General features: G+C 40.7%; 2 protein-coding genes across 2 annotated transcripts; both read right to left on the bottom strand.

Annotated features, from left to right (window-relative positions):
- Window positions 1-416: 416 nt before the first annotated feature.
- Window positions 417-2,948, bottom strand: LOC143211629 (uncharacterized). The gene has a single exon (XM_076429459.1). It carries the CDS (start codon window positions 2,946-2,948, stop codon window positions 417-419), a length of 2,532 nt encoding a protein of 843 aa, XP_076285574.1.
- Window positions 2,949-3,085: 137 nt separating this feature from the next.
- On the bottom strand, window positions 3,086-5,872 carry LOC143211628 (uncharacterized). Its single transcript, XM_076429458.1, has one exon. It carries the CDS (start codon window positions 5,870-5,872, stop codon window positions 3,086-3,088), a length of 2,787 nt encoding a protein of 928 aa, XP_076285573.1.
- Between the last annotated feature and the right edge of the window lie 21,863 nt (window positions 5,873-27,735).

Raw genomic sequence — 27,735 nt, 5'->3', positions numbered from 1 at the left:
GTGTGTACTCGCAGAGGAGGTTACAACGGAACGCGCCTTCAAACTGGCTGGGGGTCCTATTTACCGGTAATCGGTGGATTCCCCCACCGTACACACATACGGGAGCTCGCTTCGAGGTGAAGACTCGCCGCGGTGCTGTAGGGACGACGAGGGGGGTGGTCGCGGCGCTGAATCATACGAAACTGTATCGTTCGCGTTTAACAAACCGCCCGCCTTGCGCGGTCGCGCAACAGAAACGGATAATCTATATATCTCGAAGAGCTCCCCATACATACGTACACATACACACACATACTAACTATTTACAATATTTACAATGTTTCGGATGACGACACCTGGGCCGACGGCCGGCCGCGACTATTATGTCACGTAGGTCGTGACGTCGCACGCTCGACAACATTATTCGGGGGGTGCCTTCAGTTGTTTACTGGTAACTGGCAGACACGAGTGATGGGTCGTTTATATGTTGAGGACGCGGTCTTAACCTCCACCACTCGTACGTGGCCGTCTTTACCTGGGAACGTTTTTACGACCCTCCCTAATTCCCATTTGTTAGGAGGTAGTAGGGGGTTGTCCAAGAGGACTACCGCTCCTACAGTCAGATCCTTTTGTTCAGTTTGCCATTTGTACCGCGACTGCAGTTCCTGCAAGTACTCGCGGGACCATACGCGCCACAGCAGTTCGTGGAATTTTTGCACTTGTTGCCATCGTGATAAGTGCGTTGTCGGCTCGTCAATCACGGGAGGAACCGGACGTGAAATCAGCGGACTACCGGTTAAAAAGTGCCCTGGCGTAAGGATTTCAAGACACTCTGGGTCGTCGCGCACCCGAGTAATCGGACGCGAGTTTAACGTGGCTTCCACCTTGCAAAGCAGTGTGGACATCTCTTCGGAGGTTGACGCGAACGACCCCATGATACGACGAAGATGATGCTTGGTTGACCGGACTGCGGCTTCCTGCATTCCTCCGTGATGAGGAGCGCCCGGGGGATAGAACTTCCACTGAATAAGAAGAGTGGAGCATCGATTTTTCAATTCCGGCGAATTTGTGACTTCGACGAAGTGTCGAGCGAGTTCGTTGGACGCGCCTACGAAATTCGTGCCATTGTCGCTAGTGATCGTCTGAGGAACACCACGTCTGGACGTGAAGCGGTCGAAGGCTGCGAGGAAGGCAGCCGTGGAGCAATCATCAACCAACTCTAAATGGACCGCGTGAGTAGCAAAACAGATAAATACTGCAATGTATTTTTTATAAGTTCGCTTTCCGCGCCCGGGTGCGTCTCGTACTTGGTAGGGACCGGCGTAATCGACTCCAATGTGAGAGAATGGAGGGGACGGACGGCAACGTGACGTCACGAGGTCTTGCATTACCTGCGTTGCAGTTTCCGCCCGCCAACGCGCGCATTTGACGCACTTATGAATCACGCGACGGACCGAATTACGCAACCCTAGGATCCAATATTTTTGTCTTGTTGTGTACGTCGTGATTTGATTTCCGCCATGCAAGGAGAGAAGATGCGATTCCCGAATAATGAGGTCGGAAACGTGATGTTTCGGCAATATCGCGGGGTGCTTCGTTTCCCAAGGCAGAAAGGAGTTTCTGAGCCTCCCGCCTACGCGTACGACTCCGCATTGGTCGATGAAAGGGCTGAGCGGCAAAAGCGACGAGCCACTGGTCAACGGTTTGTTCCGCGCGAACGCGGCGATTTCGGTTGCGAACGAGCTGCGTTGGATTATTCGCAGTATTGTTATTTCCGAATCGCGTAGCTCCGAGACGGTGAGGAACGAGGGGGGCGCGGTGCTTGTTTGCTTTCGCACCGTGTTTATAAATCGCCGCACGTGACAGAATACGCGGATTAGGCGTTGCCAGCTAGAGAAGCGAGACAGAGCATCCCAATCTTTGATTGTGACCGTATTATGTACGGCGGTTTTACATTTTTCCTCCTCCGTTTCGTAGGTCTGCTGAACGGGCCAGTCTTCTTCGTCCCTCTTCAACCACGATGGACCCTCGATCCACAGCGTCGATGACAGCAGTGCTTCTGCACTTACACCACGCGAATTCAGGTCTGCAGGATTGTAGTGCGTCGGCACGTGTCTCCAGACGGCATTCGGCAGTGTGGAGTGGATCTTGGACGTCCTGTTGGCCACCATGGTCTTCCAAGCTGCTGGGTGTTTCCGCAACCATGCGAGGACAATCGTGGAGTCCGTCCAGCAAACTGTCTTCGTTACCGGTATCCCGATCGAGTGGGTCACGTGAGCGGCCAATTCAGTTAGCATGACGGCTCCGTTTAACTCGAGGATAGGGATAGAGACAGTTTTTATTGGAGCTACTCGCGATTTAGCTGTGAGCAGCGTGGTATGCGTTTCGCCGGTGAGCGACGTTACGCGGGCGTAAATCGCGCATGAAAAGGCGGCACGAGATGCGTCGCTGAATCCATGTAGTTGGATTTCGAGTGAGTCAGGGGCGTACTGGATCCACCGCGGGACCCTCATTGCGGTTAAAGCACGCCAGTCCATACAGAAGAGGTTCCAGGTTTCGCGGGTGTCGTCCGATACGCAGTCATCCCAGCTGATTCGTTCGAGCCATTGTTGCTGCATCAAGATTTTGGCTCGAACAACAATTGGAGACAACCATCCTAGAGGGTCGAACAACGTCGCAATCTCCGAGAGCAATTCGCGCTTGCTCATCTTCTCCTTTCTGACCGCCAGTTTTTGTAAGTCAAAATAGAACGTGTCGTCCGAGGGGATCCACCTGATTCCGAGGACTTTGAGTTCCGAAGCATTGAATATTCGCAGATCCACCGCGTGTGAATGTGTGGCTGCGGGAATATTTCGCAGGGATTCGGCATCGTTGCCCGCCCATTTTCGCAGATTGAATCCGCCTCGAGACAACAGCTGACAGACTTGTATTCTAGTCTGTTCGAGCAGCTGTTTGTCCGGCGCGCCCATGAATACGTCGTCGACATAAACACTGTTGCGAAGAATCGGGGACGCGAGGGGGTATTCCGAACCTTCCAACTTGTTTACTTCTTGTATAACGCGCATCGAGAGGTACGGGGCGCAGGCGGTTCCGTAGGTTACCGTATTCAATTCGAACGTCTCGAGATTACCGGTAGATTCGCTTCTCCACAAGATGCATTGATATTTGCGATCTTGTGGGTGGATGAGAGGTGCGCGAGGGGGTATTCCGAACCTTCCAACTTGTTTACTTCTTGTATAACGCGCATCGAGAGGTACGGGGCGCAGGCGGTTCCGTAGGTTACCGTATTCAATTCGAACGTCTCGAGATTACCGGTAGATTCGCTTCTCCACAAGATGCATTGATATTTGCGATCTTGTGGGTGGATGAGAATTTGACGGAACATTTTCTCAATGTCCGCCACTAGAACATATTTGTGGATTCGCCACGCTAATAAGATGTGAGTGATATCTAACTGTAACTTCGGACCAGTAAGTAGGATGTCGTTTAAGGAGTATCCGCTAGACGTTTGGCTCGACGCATTAAAAACGACTCGGAGCTTTGTAGTCAAGCTTTCCTCTCGGAGAACGGCGCGATGTGGAATGTAATTCCTGGAACGGTCGACGCCATCGAGACGGTTCATGTGGCCGAGCGACTCATACTCGCGGATGAACGCATTATATTCGCATTTTACCGCCTCGTTTTCGCGTAGTTTCCGGGTCAGACGTGCCAGTGACGCGGTGGCTCCTCGGAGTGAATCTCCGAGGAAGTCCTCGGGGACCGACTTGAGAAACGGTAACCGCACCACGAATCTGCCGGTAGCGTCGCGCGAGTAGGTTTTTTCGAAGTGCCGCTCGCATTCTATTTCCAAGGGAGTGAGGATACGCGTTTCAGGGACCGCTTCCGTTTCCCAAAAACGAGTTAACGCACGTTCGAGTGGATCCGTGATTGTCCCGTGATGCGTGGTAACCGCGACGCGATGGTTTTCCGGGGTGTTGATGCATCCGGACAAGATCCAACCGAATACCGTATTTTGCGCAATCGGTCCTTGGTTACTGGGGAGTCGAACGCCAGGTCGTAGAATTTGCGCGAAGATATCCGCGCCTAGGAGCAATTCGATACGTTGCTTTGATGCGGGCTCGGGGTCCGCGAGCGCGAGATCGAACAGGGCGCTGTAATTTTCCATCTGGATCGCCGGCGGCGCGTACTGCGTTATACCGCGCACTATGAACGCACGGGTTAACAGTGCTGGTGACTCCTGTTTGGACGAACCTATCTGCAGTTGCACACTATAATCAATGGTGCTTGTTCGTTCGCCGCCGAGACCAGTCACGGAAATCGGTGCTCGGACTTTTTGTAAACGTAGCTGCTGTACAAGATTGGTGGACACGAACGAGGATTGAGACCCCTGGTCTAATAGCGCGCGGGCTAATCGCGACTGACCGTTGGGCGCGAAAACTTTGACCATTGCGGTAGCCAGTAGGACAGTCTGAATGCCATTCGGACTGGCTTCGGCGAAATGTGTCGCAACGTTACTACCGATTTCTTCTGAATTCACGGGCCGCGCAGGGGCTTGAGCCGATAACGGTGTCTGAAGAGTGGTAGACGCGTCTAATCTCGAGGGCTGGACCGAAGATGCATGGTTTCGGTAACCACTCGTTTTGGGTCTGCTGAGGGCCCTGGATTCTCCGCGGTGCAGCAATGTGTGGTGCTTTTCACCACACTGTCTACACACGTTTGTGCTCGGGCAATTCGACACGGTGTGATTCGCGCCGAGGCAATTTATGCACGCGTGTTGACTTTTCAGCGTCTCGAAGCGCGCTAGTGGCGAGAGGCTACGGAACATGCTACAGTCGCGGGGTACGTGCGCTTCTTTGCAAAGAAAGCAAGTAGGAGACGGCCTACTTTCTTCAATCACGTGCGCGTTCGTTTTTTGTCGTAACGGTTTCGCAGGACCCGCGGAGGATTGTAGTTGTTGCGTCGGTTGATTGGACATCTTAACCGCCGCGGTTTGTTCTAAAACAAACTTTTCCATCGCCGCGTATGTTGGGTAGGTTCGTGCATCTCCGAGGGTTTTGTTCCACTCCGTTTCTAATTCGCGGTCGAACTTGCTCGAAACGAAATAAACGAGATGATCCTCTTTCGTGCCTCTACCTAACTTGTACAACGCCTCGAGGGTGTTACGATAATGAATCGTGAACTGATTCAGCGAGTCGAGCTGCGACAATTTGATCGATTTCAAGGAATAAAGTTTTTGCATCAGCGTATGTACAATGACTCGTTCGTTATCGTAAATTTCCTTGAGACGTGTCCAGCCGATCTGGAAGTTCGCGTCCGTTACATCGAGGTGCTGTATCGATTCTAGTGCTTCGCCCGACAATGCGCTAAGCAAGTACTGCAATCGTTCTGAGCCCGTCAAGGTTTCGTTTACAATTACCGCGGAATTGAATCGCGATTCGAACGATTTCCAACGCGTGTAATCGCCGTCAAATTTCGGGAGTTCGATCCGGGGTAATTTAACATGCGCGGGACGAGTTACCATGCTAGCTGGAAACGCCATAGATGAATTCGCCGCAGGGGGTGTGATGGGGGGGCGTAGATGGGCCAGCTGCTCCCGTAGGTAGGACCAGCCATCAAGGTACGCGTCCTCCATCCGATCCATTGTTCCGGCCTTGAAGTAAGGTAGGTCTTCTTTCGTCCGGTCCGCTTTCCGGTACGCTTGGAGGTACCCGTTGAAAGAAGTAATCTGGGTCCAGGTCTCCTGATACATGGTCAGCCTGGTGTCCAGATACTCCACGGTGTAGTTGTCGACCCCTTTTTTCTTCGTATTCGCCAATATTTTCGTGAGTTGAGCAAACGCCTGTGTTTGCCGCTCCAGCACCGCTTCGAAGGTCTCCGTGACACTTGTATTCATGTTCACAGCGTGTTTTTACTTTGAAAGTCACGAGACCCGACACGAACGTTTGAAATGGACGGTTGGTTTCGCCTCTAACGTTTTCCGAACGATCCAGGTTTCTTCACTAATCCGGCTCGAAGGACCAAAAACTGTTACACGAACCCTTTAGGGAACTGAGGATCCGTGAACGATAAATGCGTTGGACTCGCGTGAAGAAGGACAGGAGAAAATTCGGTCGGAGATTGGATATTCGTGAGAGGTTTCAGTCAATCGTTCCACCCGCGTGTTACGGTTCACAAAACAAGCACTTTATTGTTGCTGAGGCTACGGACGCACTTTAACCCGAAAGAACAGAGCTCGCAGGGGAGATTATTCTACGTGTTTCTCGCAGAGGAGATTATCGGTCGTTTTTGAAACTTGCTCGTAGCTATTATATAATTCGCGTGTGTACTCGCAGAGGAGGTTACAACGGAACGCGCCTTCAAACTGGCTGGGGGTCCTATTTACCGGTAATCGGTGGATTCCCCCACCGTACACACATACGGGAGCTCGCTTCGAGGTGAAGACTCGCCGCGGTGCTGTAGGGACGACGAGGGGGGTGGTCGCGGCGCTGAATCATACGAAACTGTATCGTTCGCGTTTAACAATGGTCTTGACAACATATCCAAAGCTCATCCAAATTGGGTAGAAGATAGTACAATCGATCGATTTACAATTACAAGTTTTTACATTTATCGCGTAAACTAAAGCCGGCTGACAAAAACTGTAAAGGGAAATGTTGTTCAGAATCATGGTCTTGACAACATATCCAAAGCTTATCCAAATCGGGGAAGATTCACATAATCTCGAGAAACTCTTGTTCGTTGCGGCATCGCGGCGTTACACCACGCTCGTCTCCCGGAGCGCCTGGCTGAACGTGCCATCGCGCGTCTAGGTCGCGCTCTGATTGGTCCGTGTTTTTCGTTAATAACTCCTAAACAAAGCCCCGGCTGACATTGGTGCAAAGGAAAATGTTGCTTCAAATGACCTAAGGAACCTCCCATTTCCCGGAGTCGAAGGGGTTTTGGGACACCCTGTATACCAATAGACCCGGCATAGGTATAGTATGTGTATAGGAAAACCGAGAGTACAGCTCGGAAAAGATAAAGGACGGTATGACGTCACAAGATAAGTTTTAAGCAGTCTTAAGATAATTTCAAAATGGCTGAAACGGCAGACCGACGCCGACACTACGCCATCATACACTTGCTCCGTGTAAATTTTGTGTAGCAAGCTGGTAGCAATACATCGATGGCAAGAAATAGAAATTCAATTGAATGTTATTTCTTCCCTGAATGATTGTAATAGAGCAGAAATCATGTATTGACATTTTCAATTTTTCAACGAATTTGAATTTCATCTACTCAATTTTTTTGTAAATGCATAAAGATCCGTAGTCTAGCAATGCAATAACTAATCACAAGCGAGGTAAATGTAAATTGTGTAAAACTAGCAGTACTACCTTAAAATGTTGTAAATGTGATCAATTTATATGTAAAAAACCATTTTGTAACCTGCACAATATGTCTTCAGAATCAAATATCGCGCGATTCCTAAAATAGTTAATATATATAATACTATTATTACTTTATATCTTAATAAAACATACAGAATAAACGTCTGTATCTCAAATACAGTTTATAATAGATAATTTCATGATACAATGTCAAATTCTTTGAAATTATCCTGTCCATTCTTCCTGCGTACTGGGTATGTGCATGTACATGGCGCACCCGGTGATCCCCCTCACCCCCCACATAAGCCAAGCGTAGGCACTGTCGATGAGCATAGCTTATACATCTTTCGAGAACGTGACGTCACACCGTCTTCATCTTTTCCGAGGGCCAAATTATCTGCGCCGGGTCTATAGGTATATATGGTCTAAGCTGGCATAAGCGCACAAGCAGCGCACACGGATATAGTAAAGGTACGCTGGGAGTGTAGCGCGCGGGCGCGTTGCTAACACGATACATACAGTGTCTTCTGCACCGACGAAATGCCGTCGGTGGTTTCCTGTTTCTCACTCCAGTCAGAATATATCCTAGAGGGCGTAAGAGAACACCGAAAAATTTTAGGCTCACCAACTCCCGTAAGGCTGGCAGTCTTTAATAGTATCTCGTCGGTGGCCCGGTTACCCGTCCCGCTGAATAACACAGGGGCTGGCAGTCTTTAATAGTATCTCGTCGGTGCTGGCAGTCTTTAATAGCAGAGAGTATATGAGAGTGCTCACGCCCGGGTTTTGGCCGTGCCCATATAGTGCTGCCCCCTAATCTAGTACTTAGCCTGGATCAGCTCCTACATCATCTTTAGCATGGACAAGATCCTATATCATCTTTAGCATGGACAAGATCCTACATCATCTTTAGCATGGACAAGATCCTACATCATCTTTAGCATGGACAAGATCCTACATCATCTTTAACCTGGATCAGATCCTACATCATCTTTAACCTGGATCAGATCCTACATCATCTTTAGCCTGGATCAGATCCTACATCATCTTTAGCCTAGAACAGATCCTACATCATCTTTAGCCTGGATCAGATCCTACATCATCTTTAGACTGGATCAGATCGTACATCATCATTGGCCAGGATTAGGACATACAATTTATATTGTTTTATGTAAAATATGTAACTAATATACAAATCTCTAATAATATAAATTATATTCATAGAAGTATTTTAATTTTTCCCGAGCTTTTGTTGCAAACTCTAGTTGTAAAAAATAAAAAAGCCGGAAGATTTCGAAGAAACAGATTTTATATCGAAGTGATGAAGTACTTACTGTCATCAATACTGTCTCCAATTTTTTTCATATTTTTAGGCACAGTTATTATTAATTAAACCAAATTGAAAACCAATTTTTTCTACGAAAATTTAGAAGAATAACTTTAGGGTTACTCTGAAATTTTCAGAATATGTTTAATTGACACAAATCTATACAACGTATTTTCTAAATTTGAAGTATAGATAGATCCACATTAATAAGTTGTAAAACGCAACTTTTAGTATTTTTTCTACAATTCTGATCAATTGCAATTTTTTAAAAAACTTCTTTTCACATCCTGCAGTAAACTAATTGCTCTAGTTTCCAAAAAAAGTTCAAATCGTATAGTGTATTAAAATAGTGGTAAAACTACGCTACAGACAGGGATTGGAACGGTTATGAAAATAACTGTTTAAACTGTTATTTTTCGGTTCTGATTGAAATAGTTATTAAGAACCGAAATGATGTTATGTTATAACACTTATAACTGTTACGAGAATATCGGTACTGGCTGGCAGTTCTGGCTTATATCGGTTACGGTTACGATTTTGGAGAACCGATATTATGTATTTCAGTTCAGGATTTCGGTTCAGGATTTCGGTTCCGGATTTCGGTTCTCTGTCATTCTGTATTCTATATTGTGTTCGACCTAATATTTATTATTTAAACAATTTATGAATAAATAAATTTTTATAATGTGTTTCTATATTTATTGTTTGAAATACCATTTTAATAATTTAAAATAATTGTTTAAATAAACAAATTTTGATCATTTGTTTCTATATTAATTATTTGAATTGTTATTTCAATAATAATTTATTGTTAAAATAATTGTTTAAATAAATAAATTTTTATAATTTGTTTCTATATTAATTACACTGTCCAACAGCCAAAAAGTATTTCGATTCCCACTATGCGATTCTTGTAGAGTTTTCCGCGCTGATTCCGAATCTGGTTTTAATTTTTTTCCTATACGTCCAGTTTTTGAGAAAATGGAGTTTTAAAAAAAGACATATTTTTCAACTTTAAACACATATTGCGATGTTATTATAAAAGATATTGAATTGTTCTTTACAGCAAAAGATTCTGTAGACTTTCCCGAATACAGTGATATCCAATATTAATACATTATGATTGTTTAAACATGTGTAAACAATGATTAAAGACGGAGATGCACCACTTTTGCACCAATTTTTGCGGATATTTTCGAATTTATCTCAAAAAATAAGGGTCCAGCGAAAAATTGAACTATACCTCGCGAAAGAGCAGACTTTTATCTTGAGAAACCCCCCTGTGAAGTTTGCATGGTCGACGTTTTTTTTCGAACCAGAAAGCAAAATATCTTCGCGCGACATGAGTTTCCGCCAGTGGCGCTCGGGACGGGATACGGCGCAGCGACGGGATACGGAGCGGCGAACGACCGTTCTGGTGGTGAACGCCACTGGCGGAAACTCATGTCGCGCGAAGATATTTTGCTTTCTGGTTCGAAAAAAACGTCGACCATGCAAACTTCACAGGGGGGTTTCTCAAGATAAAAGTCTGCTCTTTCGCGTGGTATAGTTCAATTTTTCGCTGGACCCTTATTTTTTGAGATAAATTCGAAAATATCCGCAAAAATTGGTGCAAAAGTGGTGCATCTCCGTCTTTAATCATTGTTTAAACATGTTTAAACAATCGTAATGTATTAATATTGGATATCACTGTATTCGGGAAAGTCTACAGAATCTTTTGCTGTAAAGAACAATTCAATATCTTTTATAATACCATCGCAATATGTGTTTAAAGTTGAAAAATATGTCTTTTTTTAAAACTCCATTTTCTCAAAAACTGGACGTATAGGAAAAAAATTAAAACCAGATTCGGAATCAGCGCGGAAAACTCTATAAGAATCGCATAGTGGGAATCGAAATACTTTTAAAAAGTTGAAATTTGTTGGACAGTGTTATTTGAGGTAATTGTGCATAAAAGGTCCCACCTCACCGATTTCGATGATTTTTTAATATGTTGTCAGGGTGAAGATTCTGAACAACTTTTTTCTGTACATGTAACCGCCGCTCAGCCTTAGTTTTTGAGAGATTTGTGAAAAACTGCAGCTACTACTACATTTAATTTTGCCTATACGTGCACGCCCGTGCTGTGCGTATGCTTCAGCATGATGCGACCGCTCGTCAACTGTTTCTACTAGGAGTGCGCGGGTTCCCGAAATTTACGGGAACCCGACAGTCGAGTCGAGCCGGAGAAAGTCGAGCGAGCTCGAGCGAGTACTCGAGACATCTGAATGTTCGAGTAGCTTGATCGCATCGAGTAGCTTGATCGCATCGGGTAGCTTGATCGCATCGGGTAGCTTGATCGCATCGGGTAGCTTGATCGCATCGGGTAGCTTGATCGCGTCGGATGCTTGATCGTCACGGATAGCCGGAGACATTCGGATTACATTATTACATAGATTAGCCAAACTCGGACGCGATCTTTTTATACTCGTGATTAAACATACGATTCGTAATTCGCACTAATGAGGTCCTAAATTATGTACTCGGTTTTATAAGACGAAATATACAATATATACATACATATATATATTTCGGTTGTGGATTTCGGTTTCGGCTATGGTTCTGATGATTTCGATGATTTTTTATAATGTTATACAAATCAACATTTTGAACAAATAATTACAAAAATTTGTATTATTATGTATTATTAAACTATTATCTATTATTATTCTTTATTTGAACAATTTTTTAAATAAGTAATCTTTTGTAATATTTACAATTTTATTTATATACTCATTATTTAAATACGTATTTATTATTTAAACAATTATTTAAATAAATGTTTATGCTGCAAAATATAATGTATACAAATCCGTTTGTATACTTATTATTTATATAGCTATTTATTATTATTTATTTAAACAATTTTTAAATAAATAAATTTTTATAATGTATAGAAACTTGTTTATTTTACATTATTTGAATTATTGTTTCAATAAGAATTTATTGTCAAAACGGTTATTTAAATAAATAAATATCTGTAATATATATATATTTATATAGGGGGAGTTCCCCTAGCCCCGGACAGCACCTAGTATCGGACATTAGCTGTATCTCAATAATCTGAAATGCAACAAAGTCGTTTTAACCGTCAAAACAAAGGAAAGGCTAAAACAAACGACGTGCGGAAATTGCACGTTTCTGTCGCGTGAACAAAGCCATTAAAATCATTCGACTGTTAGCGTTCTTGTAAAAATATTATAAAAGATTACTTATTTAAAAATATTATAAAAGATTACTTATTTAAAAATATTATAAAAGATTACTTATTTAAAAATATTATAAAAGATTACTTATTTAAAAATATTATAAAAGATTACTTATTTAAAAATATTATAAAAGATTACTTATTTAAAAAATTGTTCAAATAAAGAATAATAATAGATAATACTTTAATAATACATAATAATACAAATTTTTGTAATTATTTGTTCAAAATGTTGATTTGTATAACATTATAAAAAATCATCGAAATCATCAGAATCATAGCCGAAACCGAAATCAAATTTAATCACGAGTATAAAAAGATCGCGTCCGAGTTTGGCTAATCTATGTAATAATGTAATCCGAATGTCTCCGGCTATCCGTGACGATCAAGCATCCGATGCGATCAAGCTACCCGATGCGATCAAGCTACTCGATGCGATCAAGCTACTCGAACATTCAGATGTCTCGAGTACTCGCTCGAGCTCGCTCGACTTTCTCCGGCTCGACCCGAACCCGTATATGCGGGAACCCGCGCACCCCTAGTTTCTACAGATATATCACTACGATCGTCGGACGATCCGATATACCGCGTGAACTTTTTAAATCATATGATGATGAAGAATGAGTACATATTATATTACGACGACACCACACACACCCACCCAGTGCTTAACACGCACCCAATGTTTCTAAACAGAAGGTTTACGTTAAGAAATTAACATTTGTGCAAATTTTCAATATCATATTCGTAATCAGCACGTGAAAATAAGGAAGAATCTAGAGTATAATTTAGAAACATTGGGTGCGTGTTAAGCACTGGGTGCGTGTGTGTGGTGTCGTCGTAATATAATATGTACTCATTCTTCATCATCATATGATTTAAAAAGTTCACGCGGTATATCGGATCGTCCGACGATCGTAGTGATGTATCTGTAGAAACAGTTGACGAGCGGTCGCATCATGCTGAAGCATACGCACAGCACGGGCGTGCACGTATAGGCAAAATTAAATGTAGTAGTAGCTGCAGTTTTTCACAAATCTCTCAAAAACTAAGGCTGAGCGGCGGTTACATGTATAGGAAGAAGTTGTTCAGAATCTTCACCCTGACAACATATTAAAAAATCATCGAAATCGGTGAGGTGGGACCTTTTATGCACAATTACCCTTACTTTTTCTAATAGTAAATTACATCATTCAAATTACTTCTTTTAGGATCATGCAACAAATTTGCAAAAGCATTTAGAAATCATTCATCCAACTGAATTTTCTCATGTAATGATGGAAAAAGCACAGAAAAGGTGTCACTCAGGTGAACAGTCTAACATAAACGTTAAGAAATTAAAATTTAATTTGATGGACGCTTGTGTGCGTCTAGTTACTGTTCACGGTAGACCGTTTTCATTGCTGGAGGACGAAGCTTTTCGTGATATAATTGATATGTTACCGATGCAATCCGAAAAAGTTAATTCTCATAAGGTACGTGATGCGATTGCAGAAAAAGGAATTTTAATAATAAATAAAATAAAAGAAGAAGTAAAAGGAAAAGTTATATCACTAAAAATTGACGGCGCAACTTGTATGACTCGTTCATTTCTCGGCATTAACATGCAATTCATTAATAATGGTATAATACAAATTCGAACATTGGCTATTGTTGAGCTTTTTAGAAGTCATACTGCCGAATATCTAAAGGAAGTGATAATGAATGTATGCACAAAATTTGGAATACTCAGTAATCAAATATTAACAGTAACTGTTGATAACGCAGCTAATATGTTAAAAACAGTACGTATTTTACATAATGATGAAAATGATATTCATGACGATAATGAGGATGGTACTGACCATAACATCGTAGGTTCAGAAGTAGTGGATGTATTACTTAATATATGTAATAATAATACTAAGAATGTCGACGAAGGAATTGATAAAGAACTTAAATATACTGAGTTTACAACTCGAATATTCAGATGTGCAGTACATACTCTGCAACTGGCAATAAATGATTTTTTGAAAGGACAAAAAGTTTCGGAAATAATAAACAAAGCCAGGCGAGTAGTGAAAAAATTGCGAACACCGCTTTTGAAATCTACTTTGCTAACACTTTGTGGAAAAAATGCCATTATAGATTGTGTTACAAGGTGGCATTCGTCTGTTGATATGATGGAAAGATTGATGGAACTAAAAGATTATTGCAATCAATTGGAAGATGAAGATTTAAAATTGTCACCTATATTGTGGACAGAAATAGAAACTTTAGTAAGTGTTCTAAAACCAGCTCGGATCGCAACCAAACGTTTGCAAAGCGAGCAACTTACATTGGGGGACTTATATGAAATATGGCAGCGTTCTTTAATACAAATTAAAAAAGTGCAAACTAAATATACAAACGAATTAATACATAAAATGCAAAAACGTCAGGATATATTATTTGAAAATGATAATTTTTTGGCCGCTATTTATTTAGATCCACGTTACAATGTAATTTTAAACGAGCAACAAATTCGCAATGCGAAAAATTGTCTCCTAGATACATATGCAAGAATAGAAGCTATCAATATGCAGCACAATGTGACACCATTTAATAACAACCAAATAATTGAAGAAATACTTCCACAAGACACGGATGAATTTGAAGATATGTTAAGGAATGCAGAAACAATAAATAGGTTCAACCTCAACCGATCAAGGAGTAGCGCATCACGTTTTTCAATAGAAAATGAAATTGATAATTTCATAAAAGAAGGACGTCTGAAGCCTTCCACTGACGTTTTAGCGTTTTGGAACAACAGTAAGCGACATGAACTGAAAAAATTAGCAAATGTAATTCTAGCTGTTCCACCTACGCAGGTGAGCGTGGAGCGGTTATTTTCTGGACTGAAATACATTTTGTCTCCACACAGATCAAAACTATGTTCAGACGTAATCGATAATATATTAATTATACGCTTCAATTACAACAAAATTGTAGAAAATGAAAAACAATAAATACGTTCAAAATAAATAAAAAATTAAGTATTAATTTATTTATATTTGACTTAATTAATATGTTAGTTTATATGTATTATAAAATATAACCGATATATATATATAACCGTTATGAAACCGATATATAACCGTTATGGAACCGATATAATATCGGTTCCGTAGAACCGGAACCGAAATCGATATAAGGCAGAACCTTTTTCACTCGTAACTGTTTTAAGACAATTTCGGTTCTTATAACTGTTTTGAGAACCGAAACCGATATCATAACCGTTTTCAACCCCTGTGTCTATCATCAATAATGATTATTTGTAACTATTGGGTTGTGTAATAAATTCCCGCGTTTTTCGTATCTTATTTTTTTCCCGCAATTTTCCATCAACAGAAGGGACATTCTCGGCGAGAATGTTTTGCCGGTTGCTGGATGTGCTGTTCGTACGGTATGCGAGAGACGATCTTAACGATTCGTAAAAACGACTAAAATGAAGATCGCAAACACTAGAGTTGGTTCGTCGATTTCGTATATTTGTCAGTCAATGACGATTTTAGTTATATTAATCTTCAAATTTTAAATACTTATAAAAGAAATTGTATTCACATAACTTAAAATATACTGCCAATTTTGCGATAATTGTTATCCAGACACCATAAACAATAGTTATTTTTACATTTAATAAAAAAAAATCATTTATAAAAAGTTCATATTATTATATTGCAAGGAAGGCAGTAATCGTTGAATTTCACAGAAATTATTCGGAAAATCCAGTTGTTTTAAAATATTAATTTGCATATGTTCTACTTACAAATAATTATTATCGATGATAGACTATCTTTGACTGATAAATATCCATTATAAACGACAACAATTCTTTGTGGTCATAAGGAACCGTTATCGATGATGGAAATAATTTTTGGCTATTAGTATTAGTAATCGCATTGTCGAGGACAGTGTGCTACTGATCATGCGAGAGTCAGATTTGGTCTAAATCAAATTATCATCGATAAGGTCCAAGTCAGATTATCATCGATAATGATTATTTGTAACTAGAACATATGCAAATTAATATTTTTAATAAACTAGATTTCCCGAATAATTTCTATGAAAGTCAACGATTACTGCATTCCTTGTGATAAAATATAAACTTTTTACAAATGATATTTTTTATTAAATTAAAAAGAGACTATTGTTTATGGTGTCTGCAAAAATGTTTCCAACAAAAGTTGATCAGTATTCACTTTTGTACAAATCTCGATATCAAAAATTAAAAGTAAATTTTTTTTTTATAAAAAACTGAAGGTTACCTCAATTTTTAAAATATTAACATATATTTTTTATTTCATAATATTCTAACTGGTATCGAGACGAATTCAACAACCTATAACAATATAACATTATAAACCTTGAAATAACGGTGCAATAGAAAGTTTTCTTGGCCACAGAAAGTGCTGGCGAGCAAAACATTCTCGCTGAGTATGTCCCTTCTGTTGCAGGTATAGCAGGCGCAGTCCCATTGAAATACACAGACGAAACCCAAAACGGCGAGGTGCGGAAGAGCGGTCAGTTCGCGCTACGGTCTAGTAGGTGCACTTTTTCCGGGGCGACGAGTAGGCACGCTGGTGCTGCGCCATCGCAGGTATAGTAGGCGCAGTCCCATTGAAATACACAGAAGAAACCCAAAACGGGGACGGAGCGATGGCGCAGGTATACAGAGGGGGGCGTCCTAGTGGGCAAAGACCATAATTCGACACCGTGCGTTGCGGTCCTACGGAGGGACTAGATTTATGGCACTTTGTATTTTCAAGGGTTTATAAAAACTAAACGCTAAACAAATGCCTTGAATGGTCGCCGAATGACCCTAGTTTGTTTAATCCTCGAAGAAGATATTTGGACACGTTCGCACCATAAATCCTGTCCGAAGGAAACCTATGAGTACTGTTCCTACGCGACGGAACAAAAACTTTTGAAAATTTATACACAGACAATATATCTACTTTAATACGTGTAAAAAGAATGCGGATAGCTTGGTGAGCACCTTCCATTATAGAGAATTATTATTGCAACACTGCTCTACGATGAATGTAATATAAAGGTCGCTGCACACTAGACCGCCCGCGCCCCACACCAGCACCGACCAGCGTTTTCAGTGGCGCTCACCATTATAAAGGTCTGGGTTAGGTCGTTCGACGGGTTAGGGAGCGTTTATAGTTCGGTTCTGCGAGCGGATTACCGCATACTTTGTTATACGAGCAGAAAAATGTCATAAATTTCGAGCGGGTCGACGCACAGTGCGGTACTTTGGTAGGAATTTGGGACAAAAATAAAAAGATACGTTTGGCGTAGTAATAACTTATATTTCTTTGTTCGGAATTGTTTTAAATGCACCAAAAGGGAAAAACACAATTTCTAAATTGCCAGTTAAAATTAGACATACCTCTGGTCGAATTCTCCATACTTAATTTCTGATAAACCATTTAAAACAAAAACCAGCCTAAGACAAAAGCCAGCTATGGCTGCTATTGACCCTCTATTAATTTTCTTGAATACTAATTTTTACATACGCGTTCCTGATTTACCGGCTGATGATTTTATTGGATAATTAGATTAGACACACGGTGCCGGATGTCGCATTCGCCGAGGATTAAGGGGGCCGTCTCCTAGCAGATGACGGTCGCGCGTGAACACTCACACACCGCTAGAGTACACTCACACACCGCTAGACCACGTATACGTACGCGAGAATTGCTAGGATCAGGGAAATGCGTTCTGATTTCTCGATAATGCAAAGACGGGGGTTTTTATTAGTCAAAATCGCTAGATAAAAGATCAATCTAGTGCGCTGTTTGCTTCAAAAGTCGTTCTATTACGTTTCCGAGCAATGATTTTGCAATATTCGGCTGCATGTTGCCCGTCGGAGAGGCTAGTACGCCGGCGTGACTGCAGCGCCATCTAACGGGCAACATGCGACGGGCAACATGCAGCCGAATATTGCAAAATCATTGCTCGGAAACGTAAAAGAACGACTTTTGAAGCAAACAGCGCACTAGATTGATCTTTTATCTAGCGATTTTGACTAATAAAAACCCCCGTCTTTGCATTATCGAGAAATCAGAACGCATTTCCCTGATCCTAGCAATTCTCGCGTACGTATACGTGGTCTAGCGGTGTGTGAGTGTACTCTAGCGGTGTGTGAGTGTTCACGCGCGACCGTCATCTGCTAGGAGACGGCCCCCTTAACGTTAAATAACTTTGAGTGTGTAGCAGTTTGTAGCAGGAAAAACTTGTGAGAAATTGAAGTACAATGTCTACTAATTACGAAAAAACAAAAAGTACAGGATGTTTTGAACCCTGCTTGAAATATCTCTATCTAAACGTGAGAAAACCTATTTCTACCGTATTATTTACTACTATAATGCATATAAGAGACTTACAAATTTGAAATTTCAGTCACATTAGCTGTACTTTAAGCTATCATATCCCATAGGACATATTTCATCAAATTCTTTTTCCTGATATATGCCATGAAAGTAAGTTACGTTTTGATCAATGAACTGCTTGATACAGCATTTTCTTAAGAAAAAAACGCTTCTAACTAAACCCCTACTGAATTATTTGAATTTCCTATTGATAAACATGATAATTTAGATGTTAAGACATAGATTCAGCATAGAATCCAGTGGATATTAGACAATGAATTTTTAGATTTTTGTCCACAGGGTATCGCACTGTGCGGCGCGGCGCGCGCATCTTGAACAATATCAGAGATGTAAAAATATCTTTTGCGATGATAATTTTTTCAGATAGTGTTTCTGCATGCCGTGAAGGTCTCATTATATTTTTAAATGTAATTTTACATGCAACAATGTAGTTTCGCAAGACATATTCTACACCTCATGTCGCAGGAAAGTATTAGGTTGTCCCAAAAGTTTCTTTTGGAATGTGTTCCTTTAATATTGCTAAATGAATATTAGGTTGTCCCAAAAGTTGGTTTTTCGATTCGTGCGCATAATGCAAATTCATGTTAGTAAGTACTAAAAAATTAACACAAAGATTATCGCATTGTTTCTATTTATTTAGCAACATTAAAGGAATACATTCCGAAAGAAACTTTTGAGACAACCTAATATTATTGTAAGGTAACCGCGTTTGAATTTGGCACGCTGTTCTCGTAAAGGATGACGCTACTCCGCCATTTGTAGAACACTAGTGATTACATAATGTGTTAACTCATACTGAATAAATGTTAAGGTATAGTCGTTTAAGGGTGTGGATTCGGTCTCGAGCGAGAGTGTGGTAGCACACTCACACACCGCTATGTACATACATATACATACGTATACGAGGATTGCAAGGGTCAGGGCGGTCTTAAACTATTCCTCGATAATACAAAGTGGCCTGCTTTCGCGATTTTTTTTATTGAGAGCTTAAGTGGGACTCCCCATGGGGTGTTATAAAGCTATACATTAGGATTAACATAATGCCTTGTACAGACCTGAACATTTCGACGAACAGCGCGCCGAACAGGGTGGGACAATAACTACGCAGTCAGCCAGGGCGGCCTCGAGCAGACATCGAGCACAGCCTGCAAGCTTGCGATGCCAGCAGATGGCGAGCATTATGCTGGCAGAGCGCTGCTCGAAGCTGAGGATACTCGGAGTCTGCTCGATTTTGGACAGCGCACCCTGCCTATACTTATTGTTGCGCAGATGTCTGGCATTCTGCTGGTAGGGTCTGCCAGGCAGAAGCTGCGGGCAGTACGCAGGCAGCTCGGTCCTGGATTCAGCCTGCTTTTAAGAGGGCAGCACGGTCGCACTAATGTGGCGAATGCTGTTATACAGGGCACACTGATATACAATATACTATATCAGTGACAGGACAGGTCGCATTAATATTAGTAAACCTAGGCAGAATCCAGTACCGAGCTGCTTGCCTACTGCCCGCGGCTTCTGCTGGGTCTTTCTGCCAGCAGAAACCGATACTTATGCGCGCACAGATGCCCGTCCAAAATCGAGCATTTTGCTTACTGGGTATGTCCACTTTGAATATTGCCGTTACTTGTAATAGTATTAAAAAATCTTATATACAAAACTTACACTGTATATAGGGGGGCATATTGAGACATAAGCATTTTCTGCGTGGGCGGAGGCACAGAGGAGATTTCAAGGTTATCTCCATTTTCTTTAATGGAATGCTATGTTTTTTATCGCGATGTGATGGCCGGTGTTGGGACGACTTCAGCGAGCTATCATTGGAGGTCATGCAAGGTTAATTTGATAGTAAAATAAACTTCCTTACATCCCAGGAAATACTCGAAGTAGTGACCGCTTGCGTCAATGCACAGTTGCAATGTTCGAGTCGCTGCATCAGGTGCACGTCTTATCGGGAGCTACATGCTGCCCCGTTCATTTGAAGAATGGACATCGTCTTGCTGCACTTGAAGAGTTATTTCGAAATTGTAAATTACTTCCAATTGAAAAAGCCCCTAATGACCCGTGTCGAAGAATGTCAGGAATAAGAACTCTGGAAATTCCGTTGCAGGACAGAACTACTGCAAAATCTAAACATGTTAACGACCACAATAATACCGAAACGTGATCTTATCAGCAGACTCCAGAAATGAATAGTAAGAAACGGAAGTTAAATGGAAATTGCTTGTCTGAACAATCTTAAAAAAATTGGATAGTCTGATGCTTCCTGGGCAAAACCACAGAGTATAATTTGCAGGCTATATTATATCTGTTGCTCACGACGGTACACCCTTAACCAGGGCTTCGGAGTCGGTAGAAAAAATTCTTAACTCCAACTCCGACTCCAACTCTTCTTTTTTTTTACCTCCGACTCCGAATCCGACTCCGACTCCGACGCCGATTTCGACTCCGACTCCGACTTTACAAATTGAAAAAATATGTACTCAAAATAATTAAGAGTTGTAATAAAACTGAATAAATAGTTGAAATATTGTAATAAATTCTAAGAATATGGAACAGAGATAACTCTGATACAACATACAACACAATATGACTGTTACTTTCTCATTTTCAGGCAATAGTTAGAAAATACTACTACCATAACTTTAACTGTTTCTCCTCTACATAGTGTCGAGGTAGATGTATACATATACAATACGTCTATGCTGTAGATCGAATATTAGCAATTTATTTATGTATACATATCTATTAATGATTTATAAACAAAAGAGTTGGAGTTGGAGTCGGAGTCGATATATTTTTTTTCGACACTCACTCCGACTCCGGGAGTCGATGTATAGCTTTTTCTTACTCCGGCTCCGACTCCAGTGATCAGCAATTACTCCCAAATTCCGACTCCGACTCCACGACTCCGACTCCGACTCCGAAGCCCTGCCCTTAACAGTGACCAGCAATGCCGTAACGAGGGCGCCGCACAGTGGTCGGAAATCGCCAAAACGTGGCCAAAATAGGAAGGAGTACTCCAATTTAGTTCAAAATTGATACTCATAGGTTTCTCGGGTCGCTGATTATAAGTCAGATGTGAAAATTACAAAAAACAAAATGGCGGATTCAATATGGCGGATGGGTAACCCAAAAAATTATTGGACTCTCTTGAAAATTAGTATTCCCATATTTCTCGCGCCGTCGAATATGAATCTGATGTTAAAATTATAAAAAACAAAATGGCGGATTCAATATGGCGGATGGGTAACCCAAAAAATTATTGGACTCTCTGGAAAATTAGTATTCCCATATTTCTCGTGCCGGCGAATATGAATCTGATGTCAAAATTACAAAAAACAAAATGTCGGATTCAATATGGCTGATGCGTAACCAGAAAAATGATTGAACTCTCTTTAAAATTAGTATTCCCATATTTCTCGTGCCGTCAAATATGAATCTGATGAAAAAATTACAAAAAACAACATGGCGGATGAGTAATATGCTATGTGAAAAAATTATTTGATTTTGTTAATAAAATGATTTACCGAAATTTGATTAAATGTTGTGTAAATTTAATTTTATCTGATTTATATGCAATAGAGCTCCAAAAAAATTTTTTTTTATTTTTTAAAAAATAAAAAAAATTGTTGTTGATGTTCAAAACATGTATCAAAAAATTCTATAAGTGGAACCATACAATGCTTATTTAACAAATTTTATTATATCTTCTAAATTTCTCGAGAAAACATGCTTGTAACTAGTACCGTGACTACCTCTGCGTCACAAAAATGGATCGTATGACCAACTCCGCAGCTCTTCGCAGGTTTTTTTTCAAAATAATGTAAGATAAAAGTATCTACTACAAGACCCAGCAACAAGATCTGGAACATATTGTCTTATATACAACTTTTAGTTTACATTCTTAAAATCTGTGCACCAAATTTTATCTTTGACTTTATACATTATAAACACTAATTAATATAAATCCAATATTATTATTATGCATAGTACTTACTTCCTGGAACAGCATCCATCGTACACACAAAAAAGAAATTCACTTTTCGTAAAATTACAAGCTTCACACTTGTTTTTTTCCACCGTAGTTCACCGCACGAAAACTGCGTGACGACTGAACGCGATATTTGTACTCCCACCATTTGGCAGGTATACATGGAAGGACCTTTTTACTTTGGGTTACCCATAGAGTCATTACCTGAGTATCCAGGAAATTCATTTTTGGTATTTTGGCCACGTTTTAGCGCTTTCCGACCACTGTGCGCCGCACAGTGCGATACCCTGTGGACAAAAATCTAAAAATTCATTGTCTAATATCCACTGGATTCTATGCTGAATCTATGTCTTAACATCTAAATTATCATGTTTATCAATAGGAAATTCAAATAATTCAGTAGGGGTTTAGTTAGAAGCGTTTTTTTCTTAAGAAAATGCTGTATCAAGCAGTTCATTGATCAAAACATAACTTACTATCATGGCACATATCAGGAAAAAGAATTTGATGAAATATGTCCTATGGGATATGATAGCTTAAAGTACAGCTAATGTGACTGAAATTTCAAATTTGTAAGTCTCTTATATGCATTATAGTAGTAAATAATACGGTAGAAATAGGTTTTCTCACGTTTAGATAGAGATATTTCAAGCAGGGTTCAAAACATCCTGTACTTTTTGTTTTTTCGTAATTAGTAGACATTGTACTTCAATTTCTCACAAGTTTTTCCTGCTACAAACTGCTACACACTCAAAGTTATTTAACGTTAATCCTCGGCGAATGCGACATCCGGCACCGTGTGTCTAATCTAATTATCCAATAAAATCATCAGCCGGTAAATCAGGAACGCGTATGTAAAAATTAGTATTCAAGAAAATTAATAGAGGGTCAATAGCAGCCATAGCTGGCTTTTGTCTTAGGCTGGTTTTTGTTTTAAATGGTTTATCAGAAATTAAGTATGGAGAATTCGACCAGAGGTATGTCTAATTTTAACTGGCAATTTAGAAATTGTGTTTTTTCCTTTTGGTGCATTTAAAACAATTCCGAACAAAGAAATATAAGTTATTACTACGCCAAACGTATCTTTTTATTTTTGTCCCAAATTCCTACCAAAGTACCGCACTGTGCGCCGTGGCGAAAGAGGCGCCCGCCACAGGCGCAACTGGGTTTGGGGCGCAAAACAAAGAATACCGATCCGGTTGAGGGTCGCTTGGACGCTTCTCAAATCTTGCAAAAAAATTACGAACTCTCATTACAAAACACGTATCCAAATCCAGACATACAATTAAAGATTTTCATAACAATGCCTGTAACAACAGCTTCTTGTAAATGTTCGTTTAGCGAATTAAAAATTGTAAAATCCTATCTTCGTTCTTCTATTGGACAAGAGCGATTAACGAACATGTCTATAATATCAATTGAAAAAGATGTTGCCAAAACATTAAATTATGACGATATAATAGATGTGTTTGCAAATGAAAAAACGAGAAAAATTACGTTATACTTTATAAAATATGCTGAACTATTTTATGTTTTTGTATTATATTATGTTATATTATGTTATATTTATATTATGTTTTATTATATTATTTTAACATATACCTATGTTTCGTATTTCTTTTATTTTGTCGTCATTGAATATGAATAAAAATTTGTTCTTATTTAGGTTATAGATTATTTATTCATACAAATACCTTGACAAATACATGATTGTATATACAGCTCAAATAAGGCCAAAAAATCGATTCGCGCAAACCCATGTTTCGACCCAAAATCTAGTAAGATTCTAGTTCCTTTCTAGTTACAATCCGAGGGTATAGATACCCCTTAAATAGTGCTAGTAGTAGTGTTTTTAATGAGTCAAAACTGTCTATGTCCCGATATTCTAGTTCTATTGCCGCCCGTTTCTTAAGTTTTGTCCCTAAAATTGCTCGCAATAGTAGTGGTCGTTCACCTACGGAAACTAATTCTGATGCGATCTCGCATGATTTGCGAGAGAGACATGAGAGCGCTTTTAGTACGGTTACGTTGCCCGTTGCTCGGTCGCTACCGTTGGTTGCCATGTTTTGATTTTCTAGTAAACTGAAGTCGATATTTTTAATACTGAATTGTCTCTGTATAATTATATTATCGTAACCTTCGCTATCGCTCGACGGATCGCTGTCTAGGTTTATGTACGGTGCGGGTATACGTGTTTGCCGCGATGTCGGTGGATCGGAGTAAGGCGTATGCGTTTCTCTTTTCCCAGTGAATGTGTGGGATTTATCGAATATTGACTGAAATGATCTTGAGATACGTTTACGGCAAGGTAAACGCACGCGTTTTATATCTTCGCCTTTCTCCGACATACAAGATTCTGGTTACAGTTTTGCAATTTAAATATAATTTCTGCACTTACGATATTAGAAGTCGCATTTCGCTTGGCTCTGCTCGGTTGGTCCTCGGACTGCTGACTGCTGCAACTGTAGCCCTTTTGACTCCTGTTAGCTCCTGTCCTGGGTCGCCGGAAGGGAGGTCTGGAGTGGTTGACCTCCTAAGATTGGTCCTCAGATTGCCGACCGTTGCTGGATCCTCCTTCAGGTTGGTCCTCAGACTGCTGAACGTTGCTGGATCCTCCTTCAGATTAGTCCTCAGACTACCAAATGTTGATGGATCCGTCTTCAGATTAGTCCTCAGACTACTGACTGTTGCTGGATCCTTTTTGGATTAGTTCTCGGACTACCAAATGTTGACGGATCCTTCTTCAGATTAGTCCTCAGACTACTGACTGTTGCTGAATCCTTTTTGCATTAGTTCTCGGACTACCAAATGTTGATGGATCCCACCGCTGCCACCAAATTGTTGTGCCCCGGACGAGTACTGAGAACCTTTCCTCTATATATCTCGTTAGTTACTTCTTTATTACCACAAATACAAAGTGTAAGAATATCGTGACCCAATTACTCGTTTCTTTCTGTCCTCGTGGGGCAGTGTCCGGAGTTTTTATGTTGTGCGTCTTGCTGACGAAGAATTATCAGGTCGATTGCCTTGCCGTAGCAATTCGCTGAGGCAACCTTTCGAAGGTTGTTGGCTTGACGAAATGCTTATTTGCCACTTCCGGACACCACACTTGCCTTATTGGACTAGCTAACTCTTTAGCACAATTAGTGAAATTTGAGCGCGGATATCTAGGAAAATATGCGAGATAGTGAAAAACTGAATGGAATCAATCTTATGGCACATTTTGTCAGCTTTAATTTTGTATCGAATGGTCTCATCGCTAGGAACCATAGTTTCCGAGATATAAGCGGAAAACCGAAAAAGGGGACCTTCTATGTGCCCCCCCTGCACTCCGCTCACCTCCTAGGATTGGGGACTTTTAGTATATTTACCTCCCAACTAGTCCAAACAAATACCCAAAGATAAAAATTGTGTTCCCTTCCATTTCCATCTACAACTTTTCGTTGACTGGACTGATCCTAGAAACGCGAGTCTACCCCCTTGAGGCGCGTACGTACCGAGGCGAGGGTAGGATAGGCGGTTTAACTATGCTATCAGGCCAGTCTTGACCTCCCGAATACGCACCGGTTGTCGCCGAATGGACACCTCGCGAATGCGTGTTGATTGGATCGCTCCCATATGTTACGAGCCGAGGGTTCAGGTTGGTTTATCTTACAATTAGCCAGCCAGACGTCCGGCACAGTTTTTCGATCTCTTATACATTTCTATTGCTGTTCGAAGGTAACTTTAGGATGTTTCGAGATTCTCGCACAAAGGTTAAGTGCCAAAGATCGTGTCATTTGCTGCCCTAACCCCAGGGATTCCCAAAACCTTTTACTCATCCCTTCTAAACCCCAGAAGATGCCTATTCTAGAGCCTGCCAGCCAGGCTCTTTTCGTCGACATATTCTCGACGAGAATATTTATTTAAAAAGTTATTAACTATAACTTTTCAGAGTTTGTCGTACTAATAGGTGGGGAATACGTTGTTAAGGAATTTAAACGTTATAACAAAAAAAAAAGAATTTAGTACTATGGTAACGAAAAAATCTGTCAAACTGTATGGTGAAACAATTCGTTAAACAACTCCGGTGGAGGTTCTGAAGGTTCTGATTCGTTCAGTTCGTTGCTGTGCCGAAAAATTGATGGTGGACGCACAGAAAAATGTAAAAATAATAGTAATAATAAGTAATAATATACAGGGTGAGAGAGAGAGTCCGAAGAAAAACAGAACATCTAAATATCTCCTTTACTTTTCATTGTACAAAAAAATTTCTTAGGACAAAGTTACACTGTTTGAAGGGCCACATGTAACGGTGTAAGGGAAAAAATTTTCAAGGTCATTTTTTACAAGATTTCAATATTTTTTAAAATGAAATGAGGTATTTTTTAATACATCAATCGATGCAGCTGGACAAAAAAGTACTAACCTATGTATGTCGAAAAGTTAGTAGTTCACGAGATACTTCGATTGAAATAACTCTAAAACACCATTACTGTTGTACTAAGACGTTAGCGTTTACTTACTTGTGTAACGTTTTAGTACGACAGTTGTTCCATCACAGTTTTGTTTTTCCGCTTCGTTTCTTGATGAAATTTTATTATAATCCTCCATTAGTTTAAGGCCTCGTACAGACTAGAACATTTCGACGAACTGCGCCGCGAACATTTCGACGAACGTTTCGACAAATGGCGATCGGAACGGATTTGTGCTATTTCCAGATTTTCTTGCGAATAACTATGGGAGCTACAGTGGCGTATACTACACAAAGAAATACAGAAAATATTGGCAGTTTATTGAGTTGTAATGTTCAGGTCTTTACGAAGCATTTTAAGTACATCAGATTCGAGATTAAATGACTTGAATTTTTGGAGATGTTGCAACATGATGAATTTTCTTGTTTATATGATTCTACGATACATATTCTGAATAAAAACGGAAGGGTTAAGTTCCGGGAGCGCGTTTCGTAAACAACAAGGTTGGTCACACATCGAGCTCCTTTCGGTTTGGCTAAGCGTTCTAAGTTGTGAAAATCGCACACATCTTGTTATGTAAATACTAGAGGTGTGCGGGACGGGACGGGAATTCCCGAAAATGTTTGGGAAACGTAGAGAAGGACAGCATGTGAATACGGGATCGCAAAGAACACGCGGATCATAGCGCATCATATCTCATCATAGGTTACAATCATGAGAAGCATTGGGCTGCGCGATGATGCTGCTACTGTCAAGAGACATACATTTTCTTCAATATCGAGAGAAATAGAGTTTTTATAGAAAAAGTTGGAGGCAACCCCGCTAAAAACCCGGGAATTCCCGAATCCCGATACCGGGAACGGGATGGGAAGTCTCGTATCATGTCGGGACGGGATCCCAAAAATCCTGACTTTTTCCCGAGAATATTCGGAATTCGCGGTGGTGTTCTGGTTTCCC

This window comes from Lasioglossum baleicum, chromosome 8 (genome assembly GCF_051020765.1).
Source record: "Lasioglossum baleicum chromosome 8, iyLasBale1, whole genome shotgun sequence".
NCBI lineage: Eukaryota > Metazoa > Arthropoda > Insecta > Hymenoptera > Halictidae > Lasioglossum > Lasioglossum baleicum.
Note: the sequence above shows the minus strand (reverse complement) of the source record. Positions and strands in the feature narration are given on the sequence as shown.

Coding starts and splice junctions, on each gene's coding strand:
- LOC143211629 (XM_076429459.1), bottom strand. CDS start 2,948: ATGGGCGCGCCGGACAAACAGCTGCTCGAACAGACTAGAATACAAGTC.
- LOC143211628 (XM_076429458.1), bottom strand. CDS start 5,872: ATGAATACAAGTGTCACGGAGACCTTCGAAGCGGTGCTGGAGCGGCAA.